The sequence below is a fragment of the Sus scrofa genome, chromosome 1 (genome assembly GCF_054392235.1).
Source record: "Sus scrofa isolate SSC_HxYL_T2T_F1_AM1 chromosome 1, Sscrofa_HxYL_maternal_Yorkshire_Landrace_v2.0, whole genome shotgun sequence".
Taxonomy (NCBI): domain Eukaryota; kingdom Metazoa; phylum Chordata; class Mammalia; order Artiodactyla; family Suidae; genus Sus; species Sus scrofa.
The window spans coordinates 211,450,219-211,464,786 of NC_139383.1; the positions used below are offsets into that span (position 1 = coordinate 211,450,219).

Consider the following 14,568-nt stretch of genomic DNA (forward strand, 5'->3'; position numbering starts at 1 on the left):
CACAACGGAATCCGTGCTAGAAAGACAGCTCCAGAGCCACCCCTACCTCCTCATCCTCAGAGTAAGAAAACCCAGACATTTATCTGGAACTGCCACTGCCCTTGACTGAGAAACATGAACTTCTGAGACAAAAGAGGAAATGCTGTAGACAATAGCAGAAGCTGCACAGTCCACAAATGCTCAACTTTTCACCACACCCATTGGTGGAATTTGTTACCAGTAAACACACTTTGCTCTCAGCGCCATTATTTATTACACATGAAAGAGAAAAATCATCTGCTTTTAAAGTCAGCTTAGCTCCAAACAGGAGCCATATGAAAAGTGAACTGTTTTCTTTCTCATTGTCTGAACTAGAAACTAGAAAGGAGAGCTCTTTGGTACCTTGAGCACAATTTCTCTCTTGAAATGCCAAGATGGACAGTAATTTCAAATCATATTATAATATAACGAGGGCAGGGAACATGATGGAAAACCCATGGAACACTGGAAATCTTAAAATTCTCTATGGAATATACGTACGAATGAAATTTTAGTGTATAATATTAACCTTCCTAAGCAACAAGAAATATTTAACATCTAATCTAGGTAAAACAATATTGAAAAGTATAGTGAAGAGTAAGGAAAAAGACCAATGTCCAGCCACACTCCACATCCTGAAGAGGTCTGTCCTGTCTTACCTTAGCCTGCCTCCCGGTTGGAAATTCGCTCAGAATCCCTGTTCCAGGATATCTCTCAACTCAGTCCAATAGCCATATATCTGCCCATTTCTCGCTCCTGTCTAATCATGAGCAGACCATTCGGTCTTCCCAGCTCTCAAATAGAGTTCACCTTCCCAGTCTGTAAGGCTCCCCTTGTTTCATGCTCTGTTGCCTGTAGATCAAACTAATGACCCTCCCTGTCACTCTGGAACCTGCTCCTTTGCCTTATGCCTCCAGTTATTCGGAAGAGAGAGTCAAACTTGACCTCCCTGCTTATTCCTTGCTTAACCTCTCTGAGCTTCAGTTTTCTCTTTTATAAAATGGGCTCAACCTATTAATTGAAATGGTTATTAGGTTTAGAAACATTTCATATAGAATATTTAAAGCAAAGTTTAAAACACATTAGATAAATAATACTCCAAAAACAATTATACTTTATTGGAAGTAAACAATGATGTATTGTGAAGCATGTGCTAACTCCAAAAACAAAAAGTTGTTCCCCTATTGCAAAATATGTAGCCAATAAAATTTATTAAAATTTTAAGTATTATATCTAATCTTTACAAATAGCCCATGAGGTAATATGATTAGCATTTTCCAAATGAGGAAACAGAAGCATGAAAGGATTAAAAAATTCACCCAAGGCTAACCATTTGTCTTGTCTTAACCCTTTTCTGAACCCAGTTCTCTCTGAGCCCATGCTCTTATTTCACCATACTCTTTCCCTTAGACTGAGACAGTTGCCTTTGTTTCAGTACTAGAGAAATAGACAAAAGCCTTCTGCTATCAAAAGCCAGCCCAGTTTAGCTTGAACTGCCCTAAAGATTGTTTTCTTAGTTCAACCTCTCAGTGAATCAACAATCCTTTCCCTCCACCCTTGTTAAAATCATGATGAGGTCAAAATTGATCTTTTGGATCCTCCTACCTCCCTTTCCCTACCCAACATCCTCAGTGGACCTAGGAAGAAAACTAAATGCCCTCAAAGTCCCCCCGAAACACAAAAATGACCCCCAAATCATCCTCTCCTCTAAAAGTATCCCCCTTCTTCCCTCATTAAAGTTCTGATAAACTCAGCCTCTCACTACTCTAACTGCTGCAAGAAAGGGGGTCAATTTAATGAAACTAATTCATCCCTAAGAATTATTTGATAAAAAGGTCCCAAGCATACTTACATTACTTAAAAACAAAAACATTTAGCATTGAAAGACTAATAATTAGTCGTGTCCAAAAATAAATATTTTTTGTTTTGTTTAGTTTTGAAACAAAAGAGGTCTGACAGACCTCTTTGAAAGACAGATTTGATACAGAATATCATTCTTCTAGGCTCAGTACTTAAGCTTCAAATAAAAAGCTATGACTTCCTTCATATTCTGGTTTGATCACTGTTTTCACTACTTCCCAGAACTCATAACTTCCTTCCCCACCCAAGTATACCTGTAGAACAAGAATCAAAAATTTTGTTTGCCACTTCTGAAAGAAGATCAGATCTTGTTCTCAACCATACCTTAATTAATACATTCATCCACTGTGTATTTTATATTTTAAAATTGTTTTTAGTGTTTTGAAAAGAATATAAGGACACAATAAAAAATTAAGCACACAGGATAGTATATAGTAAAAAGTTGTTTTCTCACCTGTAATAGGTGAGAAAATTTTATTTTATCCCCCCAATGTAACTGCCATCACATTTTGTCATGCACTACTTATCATGTATATGATGCAATTTTTTCTAAATTGAGAAATATGAACAGTTTTTTTGCTTGGCTTTTTCCTTTGACAGTATATGTTTTGTAGATCTGTATACATAAGCTATTTTATTTTTTCAGTTACTGTATCTTATCCTGTTCTTCAAATATACCATACTTTATTGATCAGTTTCCCTATTGGTAGACATTTGGTTTGCTCTTACTATTTTTTTTTTGTTACAAACAATAGCACAAGGAACATAATTTGCATATATGTTTGTATATATTTGTGAACATATCATAGAACACAAGTTTAATTATCAAATCATAATTACTGAGTAGACTAGTAAGTGCATTTTGAATTTTTATATTTTCAACTTACTTTCCCAAAGTTTTCCCAATGTATACTTCCTCCAATGAGTGTATAAATGTGACTGTTTTTTCATACCTTCACCAACACAGTATTTACCATAGATTTTCCTTACCTTTGGATGTGGAACTCTTGGTCATGTATTCAGTGCAAGGAGCAACAGCAGAGTAGTAACCATAAATTAGGAATCAAGTGGTACCATAAAAAGTATACCAAACAAGTTGGAATATAAAGTGGGTCTCATCTGTTCTCATTTTATAAACATTTTAGTAATTAGACGTTTAGATAATATTCTTCAAAATAGGATTATCATTTCTCTCAAGCTAAGGTCATTCTCTCAAACTAAGGATACTACCAGTATCTCAAATATCTTTGTAAACCTCCATGGTCAGGACCACATTATTATTTTTTTTTACCTCTTCAGTGGTAACACTTAGTCTTTCATGATGAATTTGATTTTTCTAATCGTTAGAGGCATTCACAGCCAGTCCTCTGGGAAATAAAATTGGTTATCAAGCAAGATAAAACATGTTTTTTTGGTTAAAAATAAAGTGTACCTTTAAAATGTGTGTGTGTGTGTGTGTGTGTGTGTGTGTGTGTGTGTGTGTGTGTGGAGAGAGAGAGAGAGAGAAACTGAGTCCAAAGGATGTTTCCAGTGAAGAGTTTAAGTATGTTTTATTCTAATATATAAAATTTTGCCAAGGTCACAGCTCTAAAGGACATTTTGCATTTGGATGTAGACATTATGGTATGTTTGCTTTAAAAGATTATTTTATAGCTACGACCCATAAAGTTGGTGATTGTAAAACACCTCTCCATTGGAGGCAGACCACAGTTGTTGTGTAAATAATGGTGTCATGTTCAACCTCAGCTAAGAGCACTTCTGGCCCTAACACTACTAAACTCCACTGCACCCAAGTAGCCTGGACCCCTTCTCTTAGCACATAACAAATATGACTTATAGCTTACATAGAAAAGTAAAAGGGGAAATTATTCTTTTATTTCAAAAGAATAAGTACCGTTAAAAGAAGTTACTAAAAATATAGCTTTAAAGATAGAAATAACCACAATATTGGCATGTGGACATTTTTGTGTGTTATAAAGGACTTTAAAATTAATGAGAGAGAAAAAAAATTAAAGAGACTACACTCTATCTTAATTCCATTTCTGCTACTTGCCAGGATGACCACACCCTGGCTGCTGTTTCTAACAGCCCTGCTTTGTCGCAATTCAGTTCCAACTGACTTAACTGCCCCCTTTGTCACTTTGTAGTTATACTCTCCAAATCTGCTATTTGCTGTTTTATAAGCTCCTAATCTCCTAAAACATAGTATTCTATACCTACTACCGCCACATTTTGCCTACTCATTCCCTTCTTTTTTTAAATTTTTTGTTAAAGTATAGTTGATTTACAATGTTCCTTCAACTCCTTCCCTTCTTTATCCTGTAAAATGTGGAATTGTGGGGTTTTAAATTTAAAAGAAAAAAGATTAACCTTTAAATCAGAGAAGGATTTAAACCTTTGCATTTAGTCGTGATCTCAGTAAATATAATTAACCTTCGTAAGCTTCCCAAATTAAAAAAAAAAAATTATTGTAGGTTCTAAATTATTTATGTTCATAAAAATGAAAAAATAACTATACAAGGTAAGGGTTTATGAGTTCAGTGTATTTTATATGCTTATAATACATGTATAAATTTTATAAAACTGAAACATAATATTTATTGTTCTGCAGTTTGCTTCATCTCCCTTTACAACATTACCTGTAATCCAGCCTCTGCTTATACACCAACCTACTGACCAGGAGTTACATGATTGCAAAAGTAGTCCTTTTTGTCCTTGCTGCTGTTGCACCACATTGCAGATGATTTTGGAACGTTCTTCTCCATTTTGGTTTAAAATTTTCCACCTTCCCCTTGCATACATTTGCCCTACCTCTGTCCTCTAGAACAACCTAGATATTCTAATCCCCTTGCCACATGACAGCTATAAAGTACTAAAAGTCAGCCTTCATATCTCACTCTTTTCTTCTCCAACTTAAGCAGGATTTTTCAAAATTTCTTATTCATTTCTCATCTGACATTATTTCTTGGTCATCCTAGCAATAGCACATGCCGACTCTCTAGCTTCTCCCACCTCTTGAGGTTTCTCTTTGTCTCATCTCTAACCTGAAACCCTTACCTCCTCAGTGCAAAATCATTTCTCTTCCCCAACTTCTACTAGACTTTACTTCCTTTTCATTTCTCTCCTCAACTAGACCACAGAAGATATGTCTTATAATTCTTTTGGAACAAACCTCCTATCCACTCTTCACCTCTGTCATCATCAGCCTCATAGAAGAGTTCTCAAAGTTATCTTTAAATTGGTTTGGTTGATGTTAGCAGCTATTTCCTTGTTTTATGTAACCAGTACATTTTGTGTGCATTGTTTTCATCTTTAAAACATTCTCAAGAGCTAACTAATAAATAAGAATGTGTTATGGGGTGCAAAAAGAAAGAATAAAACATAAAAGAGAACTGTATTCATCATCTAAGCCCATTTTTATTTTTAAAGGTGTATGTGTATAACGTAGTTGTCAAAATGGTTACTCTGGAGTCAGACTGCTAAGGTTCAGATCCCAGCCTCTTAGTAGCTGTGGGATCTTTCTGTGCTTCTGCTTCATCATTTCTAAGATGGGGATAATATTCACCACCTCATAAGGTTGTTATGAAGATTGCCAGTTACCAGAGTTACTGGTTATACATGTAATGTGTCTAGATCAATAGTTGGCACTAAGCAAGCACTATGTTTGCTGCTATGAGGATGAGGGTGATATATGTGCTTGGGAAAATCACTTTTTGTCTTTCTTGATCTCCATTTCCTAACCTGTAAAATGAGAAGGAAAAGTAATTAGTGGTGACAATAATAATACCACTACAAAATCCTGGAGCCCTCAACATTTTACAAAGCACTTCCATATTCAGTAGTTCATTAGGAAACACTTGTTAGCATCTCCCAGGCTCTCCAGCTGATTTGCTGAAACAGCTGCCCAATGTGCTGCAAAACACAAATACTGACTCTGGCCCCTGACCTCTATTTAGCAGAAAGTTTCAAAGTTCTCAAATAGCTTATGCTTCCTTCAGGGCCTGACATGCTATATGCAAAAAAAAAAAAAAAATAGGCCTGTAAAAACTAGTCTCCCAAGTGTCACTAAGAGACTGGGGAAAAGAGACAGGGAAAGAATAAAGCAAAGACATTCATTTTGTTGAGCACCTATGATATAGATCACTATAGTGTCAATCTCACTGAGTCCTCACTACCACTTAAGGGGAAGGTTTTACTGCCCATATTTCTGAAATAATTTCCTCATAGAGTTCAATACAGTGCCAAGGTCATATAGCTAACTTTCAACCGGGATTTGAATGAACTGACTGAGCCCAAAGCTTGAGCTCATGCTTAAGTTCATGCTGCCTCACAAAGATTTACAATCTGCTGGAATTGGGATGTTGGTTATCATTTTAACTTCTCTCTAAATCTCAAGCCCCCTTAAGAGCTCTGCTCCACAAAGGTCCAAAGAACATGGTGAGGTGAGGTAAGGGAATTTTTTTTTTTATTATTAACAACTAGTCTGCAGATAGCTCTATCTTTTAATCCTGACTGATCCAGTCTGGCACCTGTCATGAAAGCTTCCATGGACAAATGACACCGTATTTTGAAGGCACGCTGAGATAGCTGTACCTCAAAAAACTACCTGAAAAGTGACCAAGACAGCTATGAGCAATGATATTTCCTTCATATTTACAGTAGAACAGAGAACAAACTCTTCTGAGGAATGATCATTGTATAATAAATATTGCCAGTGAATAAGCTCCTGACATTTTTTTGTCCTTGTTCTTCCTCATTTATTTCCCAGCAACACACTTCTTTGTTCCCATGATTTGTTGATGGTGATAGCCTGAGGGCACATGAGGGTGAAGTCAGCATAACATAGATTGCCGAAAAGTATTGAGTCATTAGCAGGGACTTAGCCTGTTCAAAGGAAGTAGCGTTAAAATGAGGGAGCAGTGATGCCAGTCTTGAAAGCCACAGAGACTTCATTATGTTTGGCAAACTTGATTAAATTAAAATATGTGGCCTTGAATAAACAAAATCACATGTTAAGATACATCCGCATTATCTTTTTTGCCATTTTAACAAACACTGTCTAGTTGCCAGGCAAGGTATACTATATATTTCACACTTAGACTTCACAAAAATCCTATGAGTAGGCACAGTTATTATACCCATATTTAATGAGGAAACTGAGGCACAGAAATGTTATGTAACTTTCCCATTGTCAGAGAGTGAAACAATAGTAGCCTGAGGATTCATACTCCAGCAGCCTGCTTGTACCACCCACGCTTTCTCAAAGCAAGTTACTGATTAAGATGGTTAGATATACCCGTAAACAGGAACTGTTTAGGTTAATGGTTTTCATGAGATTTCTCAATCTACTTAATTCACTACTTAGTAAGCAGCTGGTGTGAAGAAAATGAACACAACAATATGTATGTGCTAAGAAAGCCAAAGCCACCATGACCACATGAATTTCCTCAGTGGGATCACTTACCTGTTGGATCACAGACCACACTTGACCTGGAATTACACTGACAATTTTGGTATGGTTGGAGCTACCCCTGTGGTAAAGATACTTAAGGGATTACATTATACTCTTAATTTTACTTTTCCTCTAAGTCTCTGGCAATGAGATACATAGCTACTAGAAAGGAAAGGTGAGGAGGAAACTGTCAGCTGATAGAGCAGCTCATCACTGATTTGTTTTAGAGCCTAGAGTGCACTCACCTCAGCCCCTCCTCCTTTTTCCTCCACAAAGGTCCCTCTCCTTCCAGAAAATTCCTCCTCCCCAAGCCAAGGACTGATAAGGAATGAGGCCAGAACAGCTGGTGCCTTGTTGTCTCAAGTGGATTTTTGACATGGTTAAGATTTTTCAGCCTGGGTAACACTCATTGAGCTTATTATGCCCCTCATAACAATAAGCCTCTTTAGGTACCTTCTCCCTGTTAAGAGGAGTGGGGTAGGGTGAGGTGGGGAACATATAATAAGAATCAGGTTCTCTCTCTCTCTGTCTCTATTTCTCTCTATCTATCCCCTCTCCCATCTTCAAGTTTAATGTGGCTCAACCTATGTTAGACAGGGCATGACTCCATTCCAGGAGCTAAATGAAGGAAGCCATGTGGTACAACTAAAAGGCAAAGAGAAAAGAACAGCTTATGATGGGGGAGCTAAGAGACCCCACCCCGGGCAACACTCCTCTGTGTTATAAACATCTATCTGCCAAGGAGCCATGATGAATGGAAGATGGAGTCAGAAGGTCCAGATCCAAGTGCTGCTCACTTCATGGTCCTGGGAAAGCTCCTTCTCCTGTTGGGACCCCAGTTGTCTCCCTCTTATAAGGTAAAGGGTCAGAGGGTTGGAGCAACTGATGAGATCTCATAAAGACAAATTCGTACTAAGTCACTCTAGGGTCCTGGGTCGAATGCTGCTTGTGAGTTGATGTTTCAGTCTGCCCTTGCCTCTTACTCTAACCAGGGGCTTGTCCTTGATCCTTGAACCTCTTGCCAAGCCCAGTAGAGGTAAACCTCTGATATTACCTTGGGTGTGACCCCAGGCAGGCTTATTAACAAACAACACTTCCTGTTTCTCCCACAGTGAGAAAGGAGGGGGGAGGCAAGGTCTGAAGAGAGCAGCAGGGGCCACACAGAGCACAGCCCTCGGCAGGGACAGTAAAAGCTCACTCAAGCTGAGTCAGTCCCTGTTTTTTCCTGTAAAATGATTCACATGCTGAGGCAACTGGGCTTGAGAAGTACTAACTCTACTCTGCCTTTCATGAGCTTCCAAATGAGTTGGTGATTTTTGTTTTTGTTTTTCCTATTTGACTTCTCTTTCCTTGGGAACATGATTGCAGTGTTTTCCATGTCAGGTTAAAACCCCTCCCCCCTCCCCCATTTAATACCCTGAGGAAGAGGGTGATCAAATCAAAGAAACGCTGTGCTGATACTCTTGATTTTGAATCTATTTACATGGCTGTTTTAAATGTTATTCAGATTTCTTCAACTTCCTTGTGATTTTGACTCAAGTAGGTTAAAATATAAATAAACAAAATTTCCTAACGTATTATATACCATGTTATATAAGAAGTCTGACCTCTTTAGAGATCAAGCTCTAGGTGTGTGAATTTTCCATGTATCTTAAAAGGTTTTTAACTGTAAACATCCTAGACTTTTTTCAATTATTTTGAATGGGAATTCCTTTGGGGATGTACATAACATTTTTCTTCATAATAAAACTCAACCTTTCCTTCATTATTTATAGTCATTCTTAGATCTTGTAAACACTGCTAGCTACCACTTTGTCCTCTTCTTGTGTTGAAGTGAGGTCAGTTTTAGTTGAGGCCCATGTTCTTCCATGTTATGCTTAATCTTCATGCATATCCATAGCCATAATATCCTTTTTAGCCAAGTAACTCAGAAACAGATGGTTTTATTATCTGGATAATCTGGGTAGTGATGACATTCCCCTGCTAAGACCCTCCAGTAAATTCTCACTGTAGTTAGAATATTAGCTAAAGTCCTTTCGATGACCAACAGAGCCCCATGTGGCTAAGCCCCTGCTTTTCTCACCAGCCAATATCCCCTTCATCCACTGTGATCCACACACAGGCTTCTTCTCTATTCCTCCCAAGGCCCAAATTGTCTCTTATTCTTTGCACTTGCCATTGCTACTTCCTGAAAGATTCGTCCCTAATTTTCATCTGACTGCCTCCTCCTCCTTATTTAGATCTAAGATCAAATATCACTTCCTCAGAGAAGCCATAATTGTCTCCTACACCAAGGAGGCTAGAACCATTTCCTGCTTTATTTTCATCCCATCAGTTAAAGTTATTGGATGCTTTAATTTATTTTTACTATTTATTAGTTGGTATCAACATTCATTCTCTTTCAGGTTTGTTATGCTCCATGAGAGAAAGGCATTTACTTGTTTTGCTCACTGCTATGTCACAGTTTCCAAAACAGCTGCCAGAACATAGGAGGCACTCAATGAATACTGTTGAAGGAATAAGTCTTGGCTCATCTCCATCTATCATGGGGAGTTCTGGCTGCCTTTGTCTTATTGCACATTGAGTAATCAGGACTGAATTATCAGTTACAGTGGTATTCTCAGATGACTGTTCAAACAATAAAAAGCTGGTAATGTCCAATGCCATTTGATCCAATTTTGAAAAGAGACAAAAAGAGCTAAGAGAATGTTAAGGACACACTCTAATTTCTTGGGTAGATCTTTCCAAACTTTTCCAGCAAGATATAACTAATAACCTGGAAGAGTGAATAATAATACTTAGAGGAAGATCTAATCAAGAGTATGAAGTGCCCCCCAAAGACCGTATATCTTTGAAGTCTCACAATTTCTTTTTTAAATCCAGATGACTTTTGCATTCTAATCCATTAGTATATATCTGAGTCTGATTTAATATAAATGAAATTTACTCTCAAATTGGGGGGAAAAAAAGTGCCTCCAAGATGTGTGTTGTTTACCCTGGAAAACAAACAATTATCCTCAAGTATGTATGGTCCAAGCTGAAAATCATCTGGAAATTCTCCTGGAGAAGCCCTGAAGAGAGCATAGCCCCCACTCACCTGCCCCCACCTTCGCCCCAGGGAGGAAGAGCTTTGGAGTAAATACACCTAAGTGAACCAGGAGTCCTAAGAGGTATCATGTTTTGAGAAGGAAAAAAGTCTAGAAATTCCACCTTTCTGCATCACTCTTTTTGCAAACGATTCTTTTAAATCATTGTGCAGCTACCTTTCTTATCATGTGCTTGGTGAGGTAAGAGGTACAAGTTCCCCTCACTCCTCAGGGGAGAGACCCTAAAGTGACCATATAACACAGTTTTCTCAGGACCATCCTGGTTATGATTGTGGTTCTGGCAATATTAATAGTGCTCCTTTTTCAAATGTACAGTATACAGTCACTTGAAAGGATGCCTTCCCTATTCTTCCCCTCTCTTAAAAGAACAAAAAGGAGTCATACACAGAAGCTGTAAGTCTTCTTCCAGGCCAATGTCAGGCCACAAAAGAAAAGGAGTCCTTGTGACTCAGATCAGTTGTCCATTTCATACATTAAGGGAATCTCAAAAGCATTCAGGATCCAAACGCTGGTTCATCGTAATGAAGTGTTTTGTCTGATGTATTTGTGCAGTTAGAAATCTATTATCAGGGAGTTCCTATTGTGGCTCAGTGGTAACAAACCTGACCAGTATCCATGAAGAGGCAGGTTTGATCCCTGGCCTCTCTCAGTGGGTTAAGGATCTGGCGTTACTGTGAGCTGTGGCATAGGTCACAGTAGCAGCTCAGATCCCACATTGTTGTGGCTGTGACAGAGGAGCAGTTGTAGCTCTGATTGGACCCCTAGCCTGGGAACTTCCATATGCTGCACATGCAGCCCAAAAAAAAAAAAAAGAAAAAAAAGAAAAAAGAAATCTATTATCACTACTACAAGGTCACTGAGGATTAAAGGTTGAAGATCCAGGCCACAGGGCAGGTCTTACAACAGTAATATTTATAAGGAGAAGACAGAGGAAGCAACCAGGATGATAAGGGTGAATTGAATTCATTAGTAAAAGTATTTTTAAATAAAATAAAAATATGATGAATGTAAACTATCCAGCCAGAGATGCCACATGAATTTGAATAATCAGCCCCTTCAGTGACCTAGCTTTTGAGGGATGAAAGAGGAGAACATTATACCATGTATATACTGAAAAACAGATTTCTGGGATAGTAATTATAGTGACCACTGTGGGAATCATAATAGACTAATGATTCTGGCTCCTGCTCTCTGAAATCCATCACCTCATTTGTTCTGAGGCCATGCTTTCCGTGGCTGCTTCCAGCCATGGTTAAGCACAGCAGGACTGCTAATGCAGATCCATTCCTAGAAGATGCAGGTGTCCTCTGAGAGGCAACTTTAGCTTGAAGACTCCCAGTTAGCCTTGCCAAAACTTTCTCAGAGTTGAAATCTTAAGGTCTTTATTCCTCCCCTCTCTCCTTCACAGGGATCAGTCCTGCACTGTGGTCTAACAGTCCTCTCAGCCTCCTCCTGCTCCACTCCACTTTTTTGCCACAAGTTCTCTTTCAGCAAATATCTTGCAAATCTAATCTCATCTTAGTACCTGCTTCTCTGAGGACCTGAGATCCAAGTAGGGACCTATCTAAGGAACAGGAAGAATTAGACCATTTAATGCATTTAGGGTAATCTGATCCAATATAAATAATAAAAGCAGTAATGCATTATCATAAAGAACTTTGACTAAATTTAAGAGAGAACTTTCTGAGACCTGGTAATGACATAAGGAGTTGTGATGGTAGGGGTAGAGGTGAGAATTATGAGGGTCTAAAGTTATTCATTTGCAAATGTAATACTATACTAAGACCAAAAGCCAATTTGAGAATTTGAAGAAATTTCATTGTTTTTTGGCAACATGGATAGTTTTGTTCATATATGTGGACTGGAGCCCTTTTAAAATAACTACTGTTTTTGGATTTTTTTTTTTTTTTTTGGCTTTGGCTTTGGAGTGTCTTGCTTACAGTAATTGTGATTACAAAGTTTTACATAATTCAAAAACATTAATCAGTTAATTCTTTGCATCAGATATGAAATATTTCAGAATTTATTATAAAAACAATAACTTATATTTCCATAGTCCTTCTATGTCTTCAAGTGTATGGAACTTTGTAGCCTCAATGACATATGGTAATGTTTGTACAACTGAATCGAAAATTGTTTGGCATCCACTCTTACATTTAAGCCTAACATATGTCATATGAGGTAAGTAGGGGCAGTAGCATTAAAGCTCACTTTTACCAAACATAAAACTGAGGCTCAGGGAAGTTAAATAGGTAATTCATGGTAAAGTCCAACCCAGAAACCAGGTTGTAGTAGACAGAATTTCTGGGAATGAATGCTAAGATTCCACACCACAATACCTACAATGTGTGAATGTGATGAGGTATTACTCCTTCTCATGATTGTGCTGTGTCTGTCATGGTTGGCCTTTAAAAAAAGATTATTCGGGTAGACCTAATCTAGTCACATGTACCCTTACAGGCCTCTCCTGCCAGTGGTAGAAGAGAAATCAGGGAGAGGGATGTCAGAATGTGGAAGTCAGAGAGATTCAAATATACTATTGTTGGCTTAAAGATGGAAGGACTCATGTGGAAGGCAGGAGAAGGAAATGAATTCTGCTTACAACTAGTGAGCTTGGAAGGGGATCAAGCTCCAGGTGAGAGCTGCAGTCCCTTGACTTTGATACCTTGACTTTGAACTTGTGAGACTCTAGGCAGAGAACCCAGCTGAGCCACATTGTGCCCAGACTTATGACCCCCAAGAATTGTGAGATAATAAATGGCATTTTTTAAGCCCTAAGTTTGTAGTGATTTGTTACACAACAGAAAATGAACACATGAGTTTTCTGATTCTATATTTTACAGCACCCTTCCTCTTAGCCAATGCTAATAGAAATATATGAGTAAACTGGAAAAGGGAAGTAACAACTTGCTAGTTTGCTAATTTAATTTTGATTAAAATTTTAGCTTTCTTGGAGTTCCCCTCATGGCTCAATGGTAATAAACCCAACTATTATCCGTGAGGATGTGGGTTGGATCCCTGGCCTAGCTCAGTGGGTTAAAGATCCAGCATTGCTGTAAGCAGTGGTATAAATTGCAGAAGCAGCCCAGATCCCACATTGCTGTGGCTGTGGTGTAGGCCAGAGCTGTAGCTCTGATTCGACCCCTAGCCTGGAAACTTCCATATGCTGAGGGTACAGCTCCAAAAAGCAAAAATTAAATAAATACTTAAATACATAAATTAATACATAAATAAATAAAAATTAGCCATTAGAGAGATTTATTTTAAGCCTAGCCTCGTGTCCTTTAGTTCTGAGTTATGGGCTTAATAAACTCATCAAGAAGACAGAATATCCATTTCTTCATGTTGATTGCTCACCTAATAATTCAAGTAGATTATGAATAAAATAATCCAAGAAGAAAATATTGTAAGATTAAATTTGCTGTTGTGGTTTGGGAACATTTTTTAAAAAGCTCTCTTTATAAAATACTGAAAATATATGGGGATTGTTTGAACTAGTGAAGAACTATACTTTTACCTGTCCAGTGTACCTCTTTCTGTAAAACTTACTCCCATTCTTATGGAAATGCTCTTCCCCCAGTCAAACCAAGTGGTTCTGAGAAAATGTCTGTGTTTAGATATAACTCCACTCCCCTCCCCCAGAGAACAGTAAATTGGTCTAGAGAGGGACAAAATCTCCTAACTGAAGCAACATCATCTCCCTCCCCTGGTACTTTTTAACCTTTCACCAAAGAAAGTGTGGTTTAATCCATCACCCATGGTAGAAGTTGCAGGATATAGAACTCAGGAAAGTATTGACAGCAATGTTCCTTGCCATGGTGAAGAAACCAATTTCCAGTGGAAGAGAAGTGAGCCATCAAAGAGAAAGAAACAGAAACAAGAGTTGGAAAGAGGCCTCAGTAGGGTTTGACCAGTTGTTCCAGTTTTTCTGGAAGTCCATCTGCACCCCTGAAGTTCCCATGGTTTGATTGTTCTGTTCTTCATGACATTTCATGAATCAGCATTTCTCATTTTACCTAAACAAGTTCAAGATGGGTTCACTTGCAGCTAAGACAGATGTGACTCATACAAGGGAGAAATTTCATTTCATTCTCTCTTGAAAATTATTTATTACCATGTAGTGGGAAAAAC

General features: G+C 38.0%; 1 protein-coding gene and 1 long non-coding RNA gene across 8 annotated transcripts in view; one reads left to right on the forward strand and one right to left on the reverse strand.

Moving 5' to 3' along the window:
- Positions 1 to 14,568, reverse strand: part of LOC106509137 (uncharacterized) — a 67,168-nt gene that overhangs the window by 46,802 nt on the left and 5,798 nt on the right. The gene's annotated exons all lie outside the window — the stretch shown is intronic.
- Positions 1 to 14,568, forward strand: part of CDKN2B (cyclin dependent kinase inhibitor 2B) — a 139,583-nt gene that overhangs the window by 32,871 nt on the left and 92,144 nt on the right. The window contains exon 1 of one of the 4 annotated variants that reach the window (XM_021082816.2): positions 7,804 to 8,187. The exons of 2 other annotated variants lie outside the window; for them this stretch is intronic. Coding sequence is in view for 1 of the 2 variants with exons in the window: in XM_021082822.2 (XP_020938481.1) it covers positions 8,092 to 8,187 (96 nt within the window). In the remaining variant the exon portion in view is untranslated. Of the gene's footprint in view, positions 1 to 7,803; positions 8,188 to 14,568 lie in introns of those variants that run through there. One more of the 4 variants, XM_021082822.2, reaches the window with a different exon arrangement.